Source organism: Aulonocara sp. 'chitande type north' Nkhata Bay, linkage group LG5 (assembly GCF_057382095.1).
Source record: "Aulonocara sp. 'chitande type north' Nkhata Bay isolate Kocher_YH1m ecotype deep benthic linkage group LG5, A_spYH_male_GT1.1, whole genome shotgun sequence".
Classification (NCBI taxonomy): domain Eukaryota; kingdom Metazoa; phylum Chordata; class Actinopteri; order Cichliformes; family Cichlidae; genus Aulonocara; species Aulonocara sp. 'chitande type north' Nkhata Bay.
The window spans coordinates 17,579,481-17,600,398 of record NC_141348.1 but is presented as its reverse complement, the minus strand read 5'-3'; the positions used below and the strand labels follow the sequence as shown (position 1 = coordinate 17,600,398).

At 39.6% G+C, this 20,918-nt stretch overlaps 2 protein-coding genes across 4 annotated transcripts in view; both read right to left on the bottom strand.

The window, feature by feature from the left end:
- Positions 1-2: 2 nt before the first annotated feature.
- gnrh2 (gonadotropin-releasing hormone 2) lies at positions 3-1,884 on the bottom strand. Of its 2 annotated transcripts, XM_086291726.1 has the most exons (4): positions 1,755-1,884; positions 1,029-1,174; positions 840-923; positions 3-578 (listed from the first exon to the last, which is right to left on the bottom strand). In XM_086291726.1, the coding sequence occupies exons 2-4, from the start codon at positions 1,161-1,163 to the stop codon at positions 540-542; spliced, it is 258 nt and encodes an 85-aa protein (XP_086147852.1). In that variant the 5' UTR covers positions 1,164-1,174; positions 1,755-1,884; the 3' UTR covers positions 3-539. The 2 variants fall into 2 exon arrangements, with proteins under 2 accessions (XP_086147852.1, XP_086147851.1); XM_086291725.1 differs by lacking the exon at positions 1,755-1,884 and having other exon boundaries at positions 1,029-1,223.
- A 1,505-nt stretch (positions 1,885-3,389) lies between these two features.
- ptpra (protein tyrosine phosphatase receptor type A) overlaps positions 3,390-20,918 on the bottom strand; it is a 31,029-nt gene continuing 13,500 nt past the window's right edge. Inside the window, exons 3-22 of one of the 2 annotated variants that reach the window (XM_086291721.1) lie at positions 20,803-20,884; positions 20,317-20,718; positions 14,082-14,181; positions 13,816-13,889; positions 13,189-13,325; positions 12,288-12,378; positions 12,085-12,161; positions 11,945-11,981; positions 11,743-11,840; positions 11,295-11,414; positions 10,946-11,112; positions 10,715-10,850; positions 10,397-10,546; positions 10,157-10,250; positions 9,918-9,994; positions 9,606-9,740; positions 8,424-8,549; positions 8,162-8,313; positions 7,657-7,792; positions 3,390-7,083 (exon numbers count right to left, since the gene is read on the bottom strand). In XM_086291721.1, the coding sequence (XP_086147847.1) occupies positions 7,009-7,083; positions 7,657-7,792; positions 8,162-8,313; positions 8,424-8,549; positions 9,606-9,740; positions 9,918-9,994; positions 10,157-10,250; positions 10,397-10,546; positions 10,715-10,850; positions 10,946-11,112; positions 11,295-11,414; positions 11,743-11,840; positions 11,945-11,981; positions 12,085-12,161; positions 12,288-12,378; positions 13,189-13,325; positions 13,816-13,889; positions 14,082-14,181; positions 20,317-20,718; positions 20,803-20,884 (2,466 nt within the window). In that variant the 3' untranslated portion in view covers positions 3,390-7,008. The remainder of the gene's footprint in view (positions 7,084-7,656; positions 7,793-8,161; positions 8,314-8,423; positions 8,550-9,605; positions 9,741-9,917; positions 9,995-10,156; positions 10,251-10,396; positions 10,547-10,714; positions 10,851-10,945; positions 11,113-11,294; positions 11,415-11,742; positions 11,841-11,944; positions 11,982-12,084; positions 12,162-12,287; positions 12,379-13,188; positions 13,326-13,815; positions 13,890-14,081; positions 14,182-20,316; positions 20,719-20,802; positions 20,885-20,918) is intronic. The other variant, XM_086291722.1, reaches the window with a different exon arrangement.

Genomic DNA, 20,918 nt, shown 5'->3' with positions numbered 1-20,918 from the left:
CTGAACGTGCATGCGCAGTAGTATTGTAGTCCTGGTACAGGAAAGCTAGTTTTAATAACTTACATCCTCCGTATTTTTTCGTCTTGTGTATTTTAAAGACTTGTTTTCATGAAAATCCTTTAACGAATAATCAGAAACGGCAATGGGAAAATCTCTCTGTTATGCTCAAATGATTTACTTCTTCTATCGAAATATCTAAAATCACGACTCTGCGCATGCACAGCAGGACCCGGATCCTTAGTATGTAAATGGAACTGATTCATATTTATGTATTTGCTACTTTTTTATCATCTAAGAAGTCAGTGTTTTCTCTCTATGCCTTATATTCATATCATTAGCTGCACCAAAAATGAAGAAAAAAAAACAAGTTAATATCAAAATAGATATTTTATTCTGGGACATCATTTTCACATCGAAAAAAACAAGACAAATTTACTGACAAACATTACAAACAGCAAGGCCAGATGATCACAAAATCACGTCAAGGCAGAAATACAAAGGAAGTGGGTTACTATAGAAAAGCCGTCTCTGGAAAGATGTCACTTTCTCTTCTGAAGCTCTCTGGCTAAGGCATCCAGCTGTGGAAAGAATTTAGTATGGCATTAGACTAATACACAGAAATCAATACAGGCTACACACAGATATGCACACTATGGCTGGATAAGCACAACTTCACTAATATGTGTATGTCAGTCAAGAATTTTCAGTCAATGTCAGTCAGATTTCAGAGTAGACAAAATCTCATGATCATATGATCATAAGAAATATACTGATGGCAAGACATTGTGATTCAAGTACCATTAAACATGCTACTGTTCATCTCTGCTTTTCTCACTTACAAGAATGTTTCTCAGGATACTCCTCCTCTGGGGTCTCAGGTAGCTGCATTCCCCTGCTTCACACAGCTTAATCTCCTCTGAAATCTAAGAAGCAAAACAGATTGAGGTTAAGGGATAAAGGGTATCTTCATTCTCAACAGAAACTACTCAGTGATTGGTTAAATTATTCACACAAACACTTATCCCAACCTCTGATGTGCCAAAGGAGTCCAGCTCCCTTTTTCCTCCAGGATACCAACCATGGGACCAGTGCTGGGCAAAGGACAGCTGAGCCCCCACACAGAGAAGCAGCCCCAAGAGCAAAGCCAGTCGAGACACACACATGATATTCCCACCTAGAAGAATGGACATAGAGTTAGTTTGAAAAATATTTGAAGAACACATTCTTTATTGAGAATTTCCTGCAATAAAAGCTAAAAAGAAAAGTGTTGTTAGCTGCAATAAAGTTAATTTTAAGATCTGAGCTAAAACATTTCAGTGCAAACTTGCTATATTATTATGGATGCTGGCTATCATTTCAGGCGAACATCCAAATTTTTCACTGCATTTGGAAAACTTTTACATAACATCACTTTAAGCCAGGGGTGTCAAACGTAAGACCCGCAGACCAGAATCAGCCCTGCAAAGACTCCAATCGCGGCCCACTGGATGGCTCTGGAAAACGTGAAGGAACACATACATTTTTGAACTTTTTACTGCATTTTCACAAATTTTACAGCTTTTCCCACTCATAAAGAAAAATGAGTTTGACATCCTTGCTTTCGGCGCTTCTATCATTTACTCAATTTTGAGTACAATATTCTAGTTGTCCTTTGTCATTCTGAAAGTAAATATTGAAAGTATCAGATCTTGAATCGAATAATAGTTTTAGATAAACTACTAAAACTGGGCAGAAATGTAGTCATTTGTCCTTACCTTAGTCTTAGATTTCACAGCTTTATCAGTCCAAGTTTCCCTCAGTGTACCTGCAGGGGTTCACTTCAAAATGTTCTTTTCCTTTGGTGGATTTAGTGCTAAAATCAGCTTGCGGTACAACCGAGGTGTTTTACTGAAGAGATTCTCTGCTCCCTCTTTCTTCCCCTCAATATATAGACCAATCCCCCAGCACACATCATTGTCTTCCTTATTCTTCCCCGCCCATTTTTGACCCCTTTGACTCCCTCTTCTTCTAAGGGGTCAAATGAATCATCCATGGGGACGAGACGTACATGCGGTCCGACCAATTCCAATTATCATCTGTAAACAGCACTGACACCCATCTATACCACCAATATCCTCTTCTACACTATGTCAATTTAAATAAGACATTCAAGTCATTATTAGTGAGATCCATCATCATTCTGTCACAGTCAGTGCTCATTGAGGATAAACCTTATACACGGTCAGCTTGCTTTCATTACTGGCTCTCAACAGGGAGGGCCTTTTAAGTAAGAATGCTTAGCCATACAATGTCTGAAGCTTCAATTTCCTACTTTTTACACCAGTATTGACCACAATGAACCACCACACGTTTTCTCTCTGACCTTGCTGACACCTCAGGGGGATCTGATAGGAAGAGGAACAAATACACTGGATTCCTGACCAATCCACAGGTGACATTATTGTCAATTAGAGGAGAAAAGGTATTTATGTTTCAGTTCACACCCAGGAAGTGACTGCATATGTTGCTACAGATGTAACATAACTCATTAGACATAATCAGTCAGTGGTAGATGCTACAACAGGCCAAGCTGACCATTAATAAAATCAGTACATTTTGATGTAAAAATTTAACCTTAATGGCCAATTCGTTTTCCCATTGCCTTATTCATCAAATACTATAATTAACTTAGAGGGCTAAGTTTGGTCATTATTAATGTATTTTTTTCACCCTACGAAGCAGAAATGAAACCATTTTCACTAAAGGTATTTCCTTTACATATTTGTGTGTATTATTGTAGGGTTCTTGCAATATGAGGCAACTGATATGAGGTGGCTGATGTGATTATATATATATAAATAAAATTGAATCTCATGTTGGCGCGTAAGTGAAACTAGCCCCGTTTAAAAATGGATATCTGCAGATTAGGCTCGACAGTGAAAGGTTTGTTGCTAAACATCCAGTTCTTTCAGTAGGTGTTGCAGACTTTGTGTTAACATTTTGACTTAAAGCTGCCTCTTAAATCACAGCATTTTTCAGCTCTTGATATAAAATTAGGAATTTCTTGTCAGTGTCAATAAAAATAAATACTGTACCCATCACACCGAGTAATATTAGGGTTAAGGGTTAACTCAGTACTAACACTACCAAAAATAGTCGCTTTCCATTCTTTATACCTTTCAATACTTCAACACCAGTGAATGAATGGTGCAAAGGGTTCGATATTGACTGGAAATCTTTCAAGAGCAGGAGTGCCTGATCCTTAAGGTAACCACAACCCATAGTCAATTATTTGGCACCACAGCACCAGCATTAGTTATTGAGAGGTGAGCTGTACATGTGTGTCAGATCATCGTGACTTTAAAGAAGCAGAGAAAATGTGGACGCACAAATTGTACTTAGAGATGGGATGTATGCTGACAAGAGGTTAAAATCTCAAGCACTTTATTAGGTTTGAACAGTATCTTGCTTAGAAAGGCCATTTGGCATTATATAATTATATATAATTTTATCATATATAATTATATATACATATATTCAAATGTTGAATAACAAAAAAAACACAAGAAACAAACTTAGGCAAAATAAAAAATAGGATTTGCTTAAGACAATCATACCAAATTAAAAAATGGCCGAAACACATCTGTAATACATTTGAAAATGGTCCCGATACAGTTCAATATACATCTTTAAAAAAAAATTACAGGAGGGAATAGAAAATAAAATAAGCAAGGCAGCAGACAGGAATGAATTATAAATAACCTTACATTATGTACAAAAGCGGAGAGGGTGTTGACCACTGGGAGGAATGGTTCAAGAGGGAAAGTGAAGGATAAAAAGGAAGCAACAAGTGAGCGGAGATGAATAGGAGACAAAGAGAAGGTGATGAGAAGAGAAAAGTTGGGCAACAGTTTTCTGCTGTCTCCCTTTCTAGAAATGGAGACCGTGGATTGAGTTTCATAAGGGCATTCAAAACGCTCCAGTGGGGGAAAACTCCTGGAATAAAGGGATAAAACAAGGGTAACTGGTTTCCCTTGGTGGTAAAGGATGCAAATCCTATTTCTGTGTTTTAGTTCTACATTCGGGGTACCAACACTTGATTACTAGTCATGGATCCCACGTTCAGCTGATATGGAATGAAATTAAAATACTATGCATTTGAAAAAAAATAAAATAAAGGTGTCAATGTTAGTTTGATGTACACAAGCACGAAATCCACAAATATACAACTACAGGGAATGTGAAAGAATAACTGACCCACACTTGGTTCTGGCTCCCTCAATTTGTCACACAAAAAGGATTTGTCATTGGTCAACAGGTGAAACATGAGGAAATGCATGCGAGTTAAGAAAACTCCAGGGATGATTCATTTGTTTTGAAAACCTACCCGTGAGGCACTTCATCAGTTCACTTATAATAACAAAATTAACAAAATATTGGGTCTCACAGTTTGGCACAGTGTCATGTTTTGTGGTCAAATTGCAGTGAGACATGATCACATGATTGAAACGTGCACAACAAACCCCTGTAATTTAAGAACAGACAGTAACGCTAAGCATCCCCTCTTCTATAACCTGATGAAACACCCAGTGAGTGTCAATGTAAATAAATGAAAAACATAATGGAACCTAACCAATCGTGTTAGCACTTGTGATGCTTTGGAACAAAAAGACCTGAAATGAAGAACATGACCCACTCACAGCCAACAGTGATTTGAGTGACTGGTCAGCTTAGCTGTCCGCTACTTTTAAGTAATCAGCCTAGGGCTTTGAGACCTGAAAACCCTTCAACAGATCAAACACAGTATAGTCACCATATTGTAAAAATCAAGGCCATATCTTTTTGACCTTAGCTCTCATTTGGTTCTGTACTTTTTAAGGGCTTTACATTTGGTGCAAAGAGTGCATAAGTGTTCAAACAATCAACATTGATGCGATCAACCCTTCTCAAAATTTATTATTTTTAAAAACGATATAGCCACTATCAGTTTGACACACTTGATTGTGCTCCTTCTTTTAATAAAATAAATTAAATAAAGGAGTGCTAATGTAATGTAGATTATACACAAGTATGGGTCTGTTTACAGTTAAAAGCTACAATAAGAAACACTGAACTAGCTGGAAAATTCTAAAAGAAGGAGAAAAAAAAAGATTACATTTTTTATTACAGTCTTTTAAAATCCAGCTGTGGGATCATATCTGAATACCCTGACTTTGGTGGAAGCCAGTACCACTTGAAGGTGACACAGCTGCAGAGATCAACTCAAGTTGAATATGTTCAATTTGTAAATTTAAACATCCTGGCATCAGTCATTTCCTGAGCGGACTGACCTAAAACCCTGCGGTTAACAGACATCATTTATCTTTTATTACAATCAAAAAAGGGCATGGCCTCAATGTTGACCTTGGATTAAATAAAAACACTGTAGTTCAAGTCTGAGCGCCATCCTACGACATTCATTTAAAAAAAGCATTGCATGGCACATTTCCTCTTTTAAAGTAACAACAAATCCATTTTTGAGAGAAATTGTTAGCAACAGCATTCGAGTAAAAGAAAACATTCCTCAGTTATCAATATTCATGATGGGAATTAAAAAGGCATCGCTCTGAAGGAGTGACAGCGCAGTCTCGTGACCCGACGCCAAATATTTAAAAAAGAAAAGGAGGAAAAAAAGACAGTAAATCCCAGCAGGCTCAAAGGAAAACTATAAACCCAGACAGAAAGGAAATACAGTCTACAAAATTTAAAAAAAAAATACTGAAGTGCTTATGTAAACAAAACAAATGCTGGGTATTGTTGATTTGTATGATGCAATAATGAGTTACTGTTTATGATTTGGCTCGCCAACATCATCAACATTACTGCTGATACCGTAACAGACCCTAGAACGTCATATAAGCCTTAATAAAACTACATGTCTTGAGTGTACGGGGCATATAAAATCTCAATGTTTTAATTAGTGATCCTTGGATAGCTCAAAAGTTTTGCTGTTCTGAACGTCTAAAGATGAAAGTCTCCAGACTCCAGAGCTACATACCCGACTAAGTGAAGGACTTTGGCACTTTGCAGACACGAGAAAGCGATGTGGAACCACGCCACAGCGCTCTCTGCCAGCTTGTGCTCCAGTTCAAACACACACAGACGCTCAAAGAATAATTAGCGGCTCCTGGTATTTAGGGTGTACGTTTACACGTATTAAAACCTGAGACTATGAGCTACATCAGAGATTCCGATCTCCAGTAATGAGCTACCTCTGAACCCCTGAAACCTAACAGAGAGAAACTGTAACTGGCTTGGAAAGCTGTTTTTTTTTTTTTTTTGCCAAATCGAGGCAACCGACCCAATGTAGAGAAAAACTGCTTGTGTGAATGTCTAAGGAGTGAAAAACAGTTCAGGGTCTGTGGGTGAATGTAGAAACTTCTGCTACCACACAAAGTTGCTACAGTGTGGCTCGGGCAAAGTTTAAAATGTTTTAGGTCTCTGTCCCCAAGGTGTTTACAAAAAATAAAAACAAATGGTTGTTGTACATTAGCCACCAAAGCATTAGATTTATAGTCATATATATTTATATATTTATACCAATAAAATACATTACAGGTGCCACCCTAAAATGCAGCCAAACTCAAAACTGTGTCTAAAACCATAATAATAAAATGCAACACAGTTAGGTATATATATACATATTGGGGAGGGGGGGTGAAGATGGAAAGCAAAATAGGGGTGAAGGGCTGTATTAACATCATTACAAAATATTCAAGAAGGCATCTCAGTTTTTTTCTCTGTCCAGCTGCACTGCCCTGTTCTGTCCTTTGGGAGGAGACCTCTTTTCCCTTTTCCTCCGGGCAGTTCAATCCCATCCACAGATCAAGCTGTGATGAGTTTTTTGTTGTTGTTTTTTCAAAGATCCATCAGATGGGGATACGCAGCTCTCTGCATGGCAACATACTGAATGTGTGTGCTCTGGAGCGTGTATATGCTTTTATGAAGTGCATGTGGATATCTATTCATCCATTCATCAATGGCAGGTCCCTACTTGAAGTTGGCATAGTCAGAAAAAGCATCAATGTATTCTTGAACCACTTTGTAGCAGAACTCGTACTGCTCCTGCAAAGGGGAGAGAGAAAAAAAACAGCTACATCAGCTGGAGCTATCAATCTGTGACAGTTCAGTCACTGAAGTCATCGAGCCCACAATCTGAGAGGCACTGCGTACTCTCAGGCTAGCAGCTTGTCAATCAACCTGCTTAACTCCCTTTTTGACTCTTGAAAATACTGACTTAGTTTTTACAGATGTCACAGAGCAAGAGAGCCAAGGGTCCCTTTTCTCATAGACCTCTACAGGACAACGGAGGCACTGGTCAATAGAAAGAATGTGGGTTTAATACTCTTCCACATTAGCTTCAGTTTTCAGACCCAGAAGCTACATACGCCCCTTTTCTACTAGGAACTGCAGTATTACCCACTCAGCTTGACTCGACTCAGTTTTTAGGGTTTTCCATTAAGCGTCTACAGCCAGCTGAGTCTGAACATTTGAAACACCTAAACAAGATCAATAAGAGCATCTTTCAAGGAAGTCAGTGTGATGAAAGCAAACTCTCCTCGTCAAAGACAAACTTGCTGCATAATGGGGCATTATAATAAATGAAAAGTTCAAGTTCAAGTGTAATTAAGTCCTTACCAGTGTCTGCACCATGTGGGGTCTCTGCAGTCTGAGGCTCTTCACTGTCTGGAAGACATCCAGGATCCCTTCTGCTTTCACCCGCTCCAGAACTGTACTCAATGCACAGAAAGTCCCCGTCCGGCCAGCACCAGCACTGTAAACACAAACACAGCCAAAAATGCAAACCTCAGTATGCACGCTGGAGTCCGAGCCTGCAGAAATAACACATGCAAATAACATTTGTTTTGAGCGTACTTGCTAGAAACAAAAAAAGGGTAGGAACTGATCTGGGAGCAGTTAAAATATCATAAGGAAGAAGAGAACAATTAGTCTGAGCTGTTTTTTCCTGTGGTTTGTTTAGAGGAACAGTTTCCCAGCACCTACAATTGCAGGGCAGTTTAGAAGTGTACAACAGAAAAAAATGTAATTATATTAATGTTACGCATTTATCTCCGTAAATTTTGTTAGACTGGCACATACAAATTCAAAGGTTAGGGGTTTGTGTGTGTCTGTATTTTCTTACCTGCAGTGCACAGTGATTGGGTGGTTGCCAGATTGCTGCTGTTGTCTCTGCACTGCAGCAATTAAGTTGATCATGCCTTTACCATCAGTGGGGATGCCCACCTCTGGCCAGCCATGGAAATGGAATTGACGCACTACTCGAGTCTTGTTCTCCTGGAAAGATGGATGATAAAACAGATAATAAACAGATAATGTGTTTGTTCCATGTTAGAACTGCTCGGTTGTTTTATAGTATTTCATCATTTCATTGAGCCCTTTATTACCCTGGTGTTGGTGACCAAGAGGTCACGCACTGTGTAACTCTCGTTCTCTTCCTCTCTTTTAAGCTCAATTGTGATGTCTCCATGGGTCACTGCTGAATCACTGGGCCAATACTGAGCACATTTCTCCTATAGGACACAGGACATGGAAAAAAGTCAAATAAAGGTTGATGACATGTTAGAAGTCATAAAATACCAAGCAGATTTAAAATGTCAGACACATCTGAAATATATGCTAATTTTTATATTGTATATGTAGTACTTTAGTACTGCATCCATCTACTTGGAACACAGAGAGAACCTTTATTACACATTAATTACAAAAACTAAGGAAAAAAAATGAAACTGAACTGGTAACGCTGGAATCTTTATTTCTAATTCTGGCCTTTAAAAAGGGATTTACCGTTACTGTTGAGCTTTCCAAAAAAAAAAAGAAAAAAAAAAAGTTGCTTTTACTTGCTGGGAATAATTTATAGTGCAGTTAATAGAGATTCATGATAAAAACATGTCCACTGGCAAAATAACAGTTCTGCACATGTAGTGCAATTTGTACAATGCAAGCCAGATGCACACATGCAGAAACACACCGTTTCACTTCACAATTCACCCCAGAATGCTCCGGTTTAAGATGTTTCTAATATCAAAGTAGTACAGTTATAGGTATCACTGAATTGAACAGTACATGTAAGATTTTATTTCCCAACAAATCGAGCATTTAATGGAGATAAAACAGTTGACTGAAGTTGCCAGCCTGTCATATGTAATGTAATTAAAAGTGACCAGTGATAAGAGGGTCATTTCCTCACTTCCTATTCGCCACTGAACTGTCAAAATCCAGTTGATTCACAGTAGAAGAAATGATCTTTGAAAACGGAGACACCAGTGAGAGCGTGCACTCAAACTCTCGCACTCTCAGTTGCTGCTTTTTTAGCTTGCTGTGTAGTTTTGTGTTGTTTGTGCATAAGGCTTTATACTGTGAGAGAGACAGTCAACAGCAGTATGTGTGTGACATAATATTTGCTAGTGTCTCACAAGAGAAATGTGACGCCACAAGTAATACATTATACAAGACTGGTAGCATCCAGTTGGAATCAGTCCCGATATCAATATTCTATCTTTACCAGTTACTGATTCGGTATCTAATACCAGATCAATAACTGCACACACACAGACACACACAGAGACCTGGCCTCTCTCCTCCAGCTCAGTGAGCATGACTATGGAGCAGCTTCTCCACTCCCAGATCATCCTCCAGAAGTCCTCTATAGTGTGTTGCAGGGGCCCCTGGCTCGCCATATAAGCATCCTTCTGACGATAGCCCTGTTACCACAAGGAGGAAAGAGACAGGAGTGATGTCCACGGAGAAAAAGTTTAATGATGCAAAAAAAGAGAGAGAACAAGAGCGGAGGGAAAAAGGTAGATGTAAAAAAAAACGATCGATTGCACGCATTAATGAAATGAAATGCTCCACTCTAATCCGGACACTGTTACACTCACATCAATGAAGGAAGCATTGACATAGTCGGTGTTCTCCTCTCCTCGTTTGACTGGAATGATCACTCTGTTGAACTCGTCTGTTAGAATAAAGGAGAAGCATTTCTCTTGATTAATGGAAAAAGCTTTAAGCGTTTGCACAGGAGCATATGCATTAATAAATACGCTGTTTTTATGCATTACTAATTCATATAGGCGCCAAATAAAAACCCACACCGCACAACTAAAATAGCTCGACTCACATGGAATGATCTGCAGAACTCTGTTCTTCTTCATGTTGACAGGAAGGTTGCCCGTTCTCATCTTGTCATTTTGAATCTTGATGGATGTCAGTTTCTAGAAATTACAAGATAACAAGCAAAAGTTTAAATTACTTTGAACTTCACAATATTACTAGTAGGAACCTCAATTGATACAAAATAATGCAAAAAGGAGGGGAGTAACAGAGAATAATTTGTCTACGGAAGAACACATAAGCAGACCTTAAATTCAGCCTCCAGACCACTGCAGCCAGCTCCAGGTGAGGGCGCATAGAGTTTGGCCAAGTGGGATTCCAGTGAGGTCACCTCTAACTCTGTGTCTCCGTACAGATAGTGCTCTAACAGCGCTTGGAAGATAAAAACGTACTGCATCTGTGGGAGAGAGTGATGATTGTGCAGAGCAAGACGGAATAAAAGGAAATCGTGAATAAATGACTCCGATACAGAGTTTTGATAATTCAGTAGTTAGTGTCTAGGTTTTTGCTTCTGCATTATAATCATGAATCTACCGTTGGTGCTTTGTGTTGATACTCCACTTACATCTGTCTGAACCATTTGACAGCGTTGGGCTCTTATCCTGGTGACAAAGCCAAACACGTCCACCTTCTTTTCCGCGATCATCATGTCCAACATGGCATCGATCACAATAAAGGTACCAGTCCTCCCCACACCCGCACTGACAGAAGGAAACATGATCTTGTGAATTGCAAGTAGTGTGCAGAGAAATACATAACAAAAACACAGTGGGCGGCGTGAAGCACACCTACTTACCTGCAGTGAACAACAATGGGCCCAGCATACTGGGGGTTGCAGGCCTTGACCTTCTTTAGGAACTTGAGCATTCCAATAGGGGTGAAGGGCACCCCGAAGTCTGGCCAGCTGGTGAAATGGAACTGGGTGATGAGGCGCTGAGGCTTCTTCCCAGAAACATCTCCTACCTGAGACACAAACAACACACACCATAAAGTAAACCAGAATATATAAAAAAAAAAACACACAACAAATTTCACAGTATGTACAGAACAGACTTTACACTGATAAACCAGGCATGGAAACTTATTCTGATAATAAACTTCAAAACAATGAGTAAAGCTCAACAGTTAAAGGACAAGCATGGTACCTGTTGGATGCAGAACTTGCGGATGGTGTAATCCACTAGAACCATTGTGTCTTCTACAGACACCCGAATGTTCCCATATGTCCAGCAGCCCTGGTCCGGCCAGTACTGAGCACACTTACACTAAAAAATACAGAGTGATTCGAGACAAAGCACATGCGTAAAGAAGTGCATGTAATGAAACACTCAGGTATTACAGTATTGCTGTAGGATTAACAGAACAAGTACAGTAGAGAAAACAAAGACAGGTTAAGTCATGCTGTGAAGGTCTTTGCATAAGGACTCATACAAGGGGGGCTTTAAAGGAGCACTCAATTTACCATCTTAACTATATTATGAATGTGGATACAAATGCAATCGTTCATATGTTAAAAAGCTGTTATAACATCACATAAATCAAATTAGCTCAAAAGAAGCATCATCATCATCATCATGTGTCCAGCTCTCTCACCTCTTTTCTCTCCTTCAGATTGGTCACCATGACTATTGTGACTGTGTTCTGCTCCCAGATCATACGCCAGAAGTCATTTACAGTTTCCTCCTTTGGCCCTGAGAGATTGAGACAGATGAAGCAATCAAGAAGCACAATCAGGTTTATTATTAGCGAACGACGGCACAGTTGGTTTCTGCCTGACTGCAACTGCCAGCCTCACCTTGAGCTGCAATAAACTTGTTCTTCTCTTGGTAACCCTGCAGAAGTAAAAGGCCGCGAGGACACATTAGCATGACACTGAATAAAATGTGATCGGTAAAAAGCAGAACTGTGGAAAAGAAGCTCAATGTATATACAAACATTTATAAATGAGGCATTAATAAAGTCAGAGTCTGGGACTCCCTCCAGAGATGAGAGATGCACCCTGGAGTGATCATCTGGGAGAGAAAGAATGACGCATGTTAATTCCACCTCAGTTTAATTGTGACTTTTTTCTTTTTGAAACTACGAGATCTGTTTTTTGTGTCAGTCAGTATCAGTCTGAGAGACGAGGTTTCACTTACATGGCAGGATATTCACATATCTGTTCTTTTCTTTATTCTCTTCCTTAGAGGCAGCGTCACACGTTGCCTGAATGGGGCAGACTGGCAGTGCCTAAAACAGGAGAAGAACACAGACATATTTATAGACAGCAGAGATTTGCATCAGTGTGACCATAAAGATAATTTCCTGCTCTTTTTGCCAACTGAACCTAATGCACATCACAAACTCATTTAGTGTGACTGCACAGTATGGTCTGTGCATTGATCAGGATTCATCCTTATTTATTCACCACAGTTTAGCTGCCTACTTTATTTTAAAACACTTTTAAAAACCTATTTGTTGTCACTTAATTTCAGGTCTAGTTGAACAAAGTATCCTGGCTTTTATAATGCAAACAGTCTTATTTGCTTCTTTTATTTGGTTATAGTGTATGCTTATTTTTGATTTAGTGACTGTTATGTATAGTCTATACCTAATATAAACTGTACAGCATGTTGGTCAGCTGAGCTTGTTTAAAATGTGCTTTAGAAATAAACTCTCATTTTGTGCAAACAGGGTTAACTATTTAAGCCAGTGGCTCCTTAACCTTTTCTCTTCAACATTTCTTCTTCATGAAATGGAATCATCAGCCTTACATTTGTACTGCTACCACGTGGAGTGACTAACACGGCTCCTTACCCTTTAATCCATTACTTTTCCTACATTAAATGTAATTATGTAACAACTGAGTCTCATGTGGCTCTAAATTTACTGGAGACTGTGCCTCCAGAATTAGCCAAGTCTAAATATGACTTTTGAACTGTTACTTGTCCTTTAATACAAATATCTATACTTTTTCATTTAAATTTTTTCATTCTGATTTACTAATTAAACCAACAGAGTTGCATGCTATCAAAGAGTGCTTGCTTGAGTGTGCCATACATTAAACTCCTCTCTGAAGAGCTTGTTGTCATCAGCCATGCGACGGTTCATTTCTTCCTCCAGCTTGTCCACGGGAAGCGGCGGGTACTTCCTGTTTGTACTGGGTGAGCGGGCCAATAGCGGCACACTCTGGAGTTCTGTAGCAATGAGCAGGAAGGGAGGAGGCAGGAGCGAGGAGAAGGGGAAGGAACGGGAGGGGTGAGACAGGTAGAGATAAACACATGGGTAAGAGCATGAGACTAGAGATGACTTACATCATGCAACACTGACTTCATCATTCACTGTCTTTTCTTGAAACGCACAGCAGAGGGCGATGTGAGTCAGCGCTGCAACATATAGGACTAACTGCAGCTCTGCTGATTAGGTAATCACAGTGAACAAAAGCTTCCTCCAGCAGTGAGCCAGGGAAATGTTATCAGTTGGGGAAGTAAGATCAATCTAAGCTTATCGGGGAAAAAACACTGACTAACAAGTCTGGTCAACCTGGCTGTGCATGTTTGCCCAAATGACCCAAATCAAATAAGCTCAGTATTTCACCGAGATTGTTGCCGTATCTGTCAACAAATACAAAGCACACACAAACACACAGTCACCCAGAGCTGACAAGGGATGCGCGATTGCTTTTACCTGTGTCGTCTGACCTGCCATTGGTCAGTCTGAAGGAGTTCGAATGGCTCCCTGCTTGTTTGTACTTCTTAAACCTGTCGATCAACAAAGATCAAAGTGCATTTTAACACAGATACACACTCTTACTTGATCTCGCTCTCTCACAAAAACACACTACTTTTGTCTCACAGCAGAATGGCAGTCAGTCATTGCCATGGTAACAGCAGCACCTCAGGCCCTCACCACAGGTCTCCGTGTCTGACAAACATCAACCGTAGTTTACCAACCTGAGCATGTAGAGGATTATGATGATGAAAATGATGACCAGCAGGGAGGACAGGGCCACCATCACGGCTATGATCGGCATGTCCCCAGCATCTTCGTCACCTACACGAGGCACAAAGGGAAAGGGCAGAATAACCGATAAATGCACAGAATTTTAGGGGGAGGGAGTCAACACCTGATCTGATTCAGTGCTTTGGTTAGATGCCAAATTCCAAAACCATTACTAAATTATTCTCGTGTTCTGGTGGGCCATAAAAGCATGTGCTGAACTTGCTAAATGTGAATGCTGATTAGCTTAACGTCCACATTTAACAGCAGACATGTTGTGTTCTTGGTGCACAAAATGTGTAGAAGAGTAATGTTACCAACACACCAAATATCAAAGAATAGGTTGAGGCACTAAAGTTCTCTTTCGACATTCAAAAACTTAAAGCTGATTCACAACTTAACAGCTGGCAAATCAAACAACTGCCTTTACTGCCAGAGTAAAAAAAAAAAAAAAAAAAAAAGGAAAGCACAATCACGAGCAAATCCAAAATTTGTTGTATGTAAAGAATAAACACAATAGCACGTTGTTACATGTAATACTACAGTGAAGTTCTCAGTGGTTCAGGGGGAAATTAGGCTAACTCATAAGAGAGCAGAATAGCTAATGCCCCCTTGTTTATAGAGGGTGACAATCTTTATATCTACAAAAACAAGCAAGGACATTTTCACAGGACTCTATGCTGTCCAGCAGTGAGCAGCCAGGAGCTGCTAATTAAAAGCGCTTTATTAACTGATCATCAGCAAGTGTGACCAACTATATATAAGCAGAACATCTGACAGTTTGTTGGTCTGAAGCCACAATCTTCTCAGAAATAGATGTCTAATAAGCAGAGACCTTGCAAAAAAACCCAAGAGCTACATCTCAGACTCTACTCGAGCCTCAATTAGCATGTTAAATGTTAAAGTTCATGACAACGCAAACAGAAAAAGAGTGAACCAGTACAGTTTGTTTGGAAAGGCTGCCAGGAGAAAGCCTCTTCTCTTTAAAAAGAACACGGCAGCACAGCTTAGCTTTGTAAAGTTGAATCTGAACAAACCACAAGACTCCTGGAACAATTTCCTTTGGAGAGATGACACTAAAGCCGAGATATTTGGTCATAGTGCAATGTTTGGACAAACAGGTTAATCAGCATTAACACCTAACAGCATAACTGTCAAGCACAGCAGTGGAGGGGTGAGGATTTGGACTTGTTTTGCAGCCACAGGACTATGAGCACCTTGCAGTCACTAAGTGAACCATGAACTCCTGTATAAGTATTCTGGAGTCAAATGTGAGGCCCTCTAACTGACAGCTAAAGCGGGTCCTCCTCTGTTGTCTGCCAACAGTGAGCTCGGACTCTTTCAACATCATCCTGCACTTTTCCCTTCCAGAATGGCCGTCCATGTTAATATTTCATTGCATGGCTTTAAGAAGGAAAAAGCCACAAATGGAGAGAGCAACAGGCTGTCCCTTAAGAATAAGCAGAAATCACAGTTTAACTGTGAAGGTCAAAAACTGGTTACACCCAAGATGACAGCACACACAGGATGATGGTATAAAACACTGAAACTTTAAAGAGGTTTGCTGTGAATTCAATCTGAATTATTAAGAGCAAATTTTAAGCACTTTTTACATATCAAGTCTCTACAAGCCTCTATCCTGCTGTGATGTTCGTGACTAGCAGGAAAGGATTGCAGTCACATTGCCAAGTTACCTGTTCTTCGTGATGTTACTGGGCTGTTACTTGACATTTTGTATACGTCACCACCATGTGCAAAAGTTACTATTTGAAGACCCTGTGGTCTTCTGGTGACCTTTCACTGCCACAGTTGGAACAAAAGACATGAGATTTGCCCTAACAACAAGGGTCGTTTGGTGTGCAAATAATGGCTGCCGTTTGTGTGTCGATGACTCGGCAGTAAGACACGTTAGGGCCAAACAAAAGGAGAGGATTTTCTAGAAACCTGCACTGTGGTGATCACAATGGAAAGACAACGTCAGCTCTTCTGCGGGCTAAATTCAAGAAAGTTCTCAACATTGCAGACAAACTATGCTGCAAAGAATGCATCATTTGACTTCTAGCTCTGTACACACTTTCTGGGAGAAGTATTTTGGAACGACGCCCAGTTGTGTTGCTTATTCCTCGCACAATTCCCAGGACTTTTCAGTGTTCCCCTTCGGACAATGTCTACATTGAACAGAACAAGAGCACAACAGGCTGTGAGTATCATGTGGAACTGACACAGCCTTGACGGATCTAATGCCATTTACAACTGCTTGCAACTTTCCACACAAAGCTCACAGACGGCCAGAGATAGACAATAGAGCAATTACATAACACCTGTGAACCCATGATGATTATGTCAGACATGCCCTATAGTGCTGTGTAGCCACATTTACATTGACCAGGACTTAAGGTAGATAGCTTGATGTGTATTGGAACCCCTATTGGAACATCTACAAACACATCAGGTATGTGTTGTTGTACCAAAAAAATCAATTAAATTAAAAAATGGTCAGCGGATGCTTTCATTATTCCATTTTTATTTCAGAGACTGGTAGGAGTGAAATTAAAAGAAGCAGACATTTTGTTATTCATTTATGAATCTAACAATTTTATGCTAAAGTAGAGATTTTCAAGTAAATTGGAAAGCACTCCCATTACCCTTCTAGCACCCTTCTACCCTTCTAGCAGGCAGTTTTGCAAAATTAGGAGGTAATAAAAGACTTTTTTAAATACACAGAGCACCTTCTAATTCTAACTGTAAGTGATAGCTAGATGGAAAAATAAACTCAATGAACAAGAAGCCAACAGGACACAACGATCATGTTGCTACTGACAGTTTAATGCATCCAAGCCTGGTTTTAGATTAAACATCTTGTAACTGTGTGGCGCCATCGGGGTCTGTGGGCTACTCTTGGTTATGCTATTGTTGGTCAATTTTGTTGCCGTGCCGAAGACCGAAGTTATAACATACAAAAAGCTTCTTTTGTAGTGAAGTAAGCGCTTTTCTCCGGGCTTCTGATGTTTGCTTTATGTAGATGATTCTTTTTATTGCATGTTTCTCCTTGTGGTGAACTTTACTTCTCTTTGATGCAATCTTTGCCAGCGTTCAGCATTCGACTCGTGTGTAATGTCATCACATGTTTTATGGATGACTGAATGTTGCAAGTTACATATCTATAATTTTAGACTCTTCATAGGTAAATACCAAATACGTGCAATAGACTTAATTCATAGTCTAATACTACACTTCATATTCTGGAAAAAATAAATACAATCCAACCTGCTATTATTACACCATTATAATGATCTTCCAAATCAACCAGTGACGTTCGACAGTGACTGTTATACTTCTCTGTAATTTCGTAATATGAATAATTAATGTGAAAGAAAAGGTTGGTGGTCTCGTGTTTCACTTGCAGGGGTATTAGCAGGATTTTCAGCGCACAGACACGAAGCTAACACCAGAAATCTCCCAGGTTTCAGTCTGAAGCTGAACAAACATGCTGTTTATTTAACACAATAAAGGTTCTAATAAATCTCTAAGATTCTGAAGAAGAAAACTTTGTTATTATGTAAAAGTTTTTGGCAGTGAATGCGTGGATGAGTGGTCAAATGCAGGTATGTCACGTCAGGATATTTCCAGCACTGCGACAATGGAGTCTAAAAGCAGAAAAATGTTCAACCATCTAAAATATTAAAGATTGACTCTTGACCAGAAAGCGCACTTGCTTGCTGTTTTCAGCTTCTGCTTTTTTGCACAAATAGAGCACAGCTAAAGGAAAAAAACACCTTGACACTGTGTTTATAAGTAATCCATGATCTTCATTTATTCATGGAGCTGTTCTAATCTAGTGTCGCTGTCTGGTCATATCCAAATTCCCTTATCCTCTTTTGTCTTCTTTTACTCTGCTTCAGGCAGGATCTGTTCACACATAAGAATAAAAATGTGTCGTAGACAATCTGATGCCAGGCAGAAGGCTCTAACTACAGGCATGAAAGCACCAAGAGGCAATTTATTCAGAAGGGACACACTCGCATGGACCTCCATAACACCATCATGGAGCAGAAGAGCTCTCTGATCTTACCCAAACAGTTTGAATAAGGTTTTAAAGTATAACGCAGATTACACAGTCGTCACATGATGATCAGCTGATATGGTTTCTGCTTAGTAACAGATAAAGCCAAACTGATCGAGAGAATAAAATCTAATCAGAAGTGACATATTTACTAAGGTATGAACTTTTAGAATTTAATAATTTCCTACACTTCTCTTAAGACTGAACATCTGCAGTGAAGGTGAAATTATTAACTTCTTAAACACAGCTTTACTCCACAGACAGCTGTGGTTGGGAGGCTCTCATCACTGGTCAGACGAGTTCTAATTTTTCTTCTTTCAGGGCTGAGAAAATTTTAAAATATTTTTTATAATATATATGTTACATACTATGTTTTATAGCTACACTTTCAGAGATAAGAGATTCAGATGTAGATGGAGTCTTGATGCAATCTAACTGGATTATTTTATTTATATACAGTGTTTGGATAATATGAGAAATGACTCAAGAGCAGTTTCATTTGTAATTTAAGAGGTTTGACAAAAATATTGGATTCATTGTTTAGGAATTACAATCATTTTCACAAGGACTGATTTTAATACTTAATGTGTTTTCTGTATTATTGTAGGGTCAATATAAGGTGCCTTGAGGTGACTGTTGTTGGGATTTGGTGATAAATAAATAAAATTAAATAAATATGAATTGAAAATCTTTTGCCATAACTTATTACAATTACTGAAATAAGTCAGTAACTGTCTGTCTGGAACCCACAGGACGTCACAACATTCAGTGTTCCCTCCCTTTAACTACTCTGCTGGGCCTTTACAGCAGCCACCTCCAGTTGCTGCTTGTTTGTGGGTCTTTCTGCATTCAGTTTTGTCTTCAGTAACTGAAAAGCTTGCTCTGCTGGCTTGAGATCAGCTAACTGATTTGGCCATTGAAGAATATCCCTTTTCTTTGCCTTGAGAAACCCTTGGGTTACTTTCACAGAATGCTTTGGCTCATTATCCATTTGCACTCTGAAGCAAATGGATAATGAGTACAAATGGTACAAATTAAACTTGGTTTCATGTGTCCAGAGATTTTTCCAGCACTGTGCAGGCTCTTTTAGATGTCTAATCTAGCCTTGTTGTTCTTGAGTGTAATCAGGTGTTTGCACCTTGTTGTAAACCCTCTGTTTTTCCATTCAAGTCCTCTCTTGATTGTAGAAATGATCAACAGAGGTCTCCTTCACTTGCACTGACATCTCTCTGGACCACATTCAGTTCTTGTATAAAAAGATCTGTAATTCCTAAACAGCAGTTTTGAATTGTATTTACCGTATATAGTGCCCAACAAGCACCCCAAGGTGCTTTATACTATAAGGTATAGCTCCTACAATAATAGCGAGAAACCCTAACAGACCCCTATGAGCAAGATCTTGACAACAGTGGGAAGGAAAAACTCCCTTATAGCTGGAGGAACCAGCCTCAGGGAGGGGCAGCCAACTGCTGTGACCAGTTGGGGTGAGGTGGGGGAGCAGGAAAGGCACACTGTGGAAGACAGCCACTACAATCCAATTTTGATTGTTTGATTTAAAATCCTGTGGCAATGAAAAAACAACAACCCCAAAACAAAACAAACAAACAAACATGCCAACTGTGTCACTGATGGACCTAACTATAATTTATCTATTATAACACGAGAGGTTTTTTTTGTCATTTTCACCATTTTTCTCTGTTGGCTACGACAATGTATCAATCACGTGTGATCTGGGACCACCGGGCACCATCAAAAAATTTTTCTGAACTTAAAATTCATATTTATAAAAGCTCTTATATAAACCTTGATTTTAAATCCCACTAGTCTGGAATTTTGACTGACCAGCTTATTTGTTTAAGGCTTGTAAAATTGAAATCTGAAATGTTGTGTTTCTTGCCCCATCTGAGTACCTTTTAGGGAGGCCTCCTTGTACTCAGATGTCAGCACTAACCTTGACTACATTGTGCGTGTGAGTAGAGATGGGAACGATGGCAAAAACTACCATAAATTTACCTGAAAAAATAATAATCTGAAATCTTCCTTTCATCATCCTCAAACTATTTCACTATAATCTAAAAGGTTTATATGCAAGAAGAGAAAAAATCAATGATGTGTGCATCACTCACTATTAGGGGTGGATGTTGTTGTGGTTGTCGGAGTCGTTGCAGTCTCTGGAGATGTGGCTGAGGTCTCATCATCTCCTTCCGATATGCTAGGAGTAAGTGGAAGGTTGATGCTTGGTGGTGCCTGAGGGGTAGGAGGTGAAGCTAGCTGTACTGTGGGTGTTGAACTATTGAGTTCTGTGTCCTGATTACTATCTAGGCTTGTGTCTGTGGTAGCTGCTGCTTCTGCTGCTTTTGTTGTTGTCGTTGTCGTTGTCATCGTGGTTTTTGTTGTGATTGCTGCTGATGTAATGACAGCTTGGGCAAGCTTTGTGGGTGGGTGTGTAGGGTTTGATACTGGCACTCCATCCTTGAGGGAGGGTGCTGTAGATGGCTTTGTGGGTATGGTAGTAATATCTGGAGGACCTGTTGAAGAAAACAGTACGTAATTTTAACCTGTAAAAATGAGAACATAAAGGCATTTGAATTAAATGTGGAAATGGCTCATACCTGTGACAGGGGCAAGATCCTCGGCTGAGCCCCCCAGGGCTACACCAAGTAGCAGGAGCAGGGCGCACACACCCATTCTGCCCTACGTAAGTACACACACACACACACACACACAC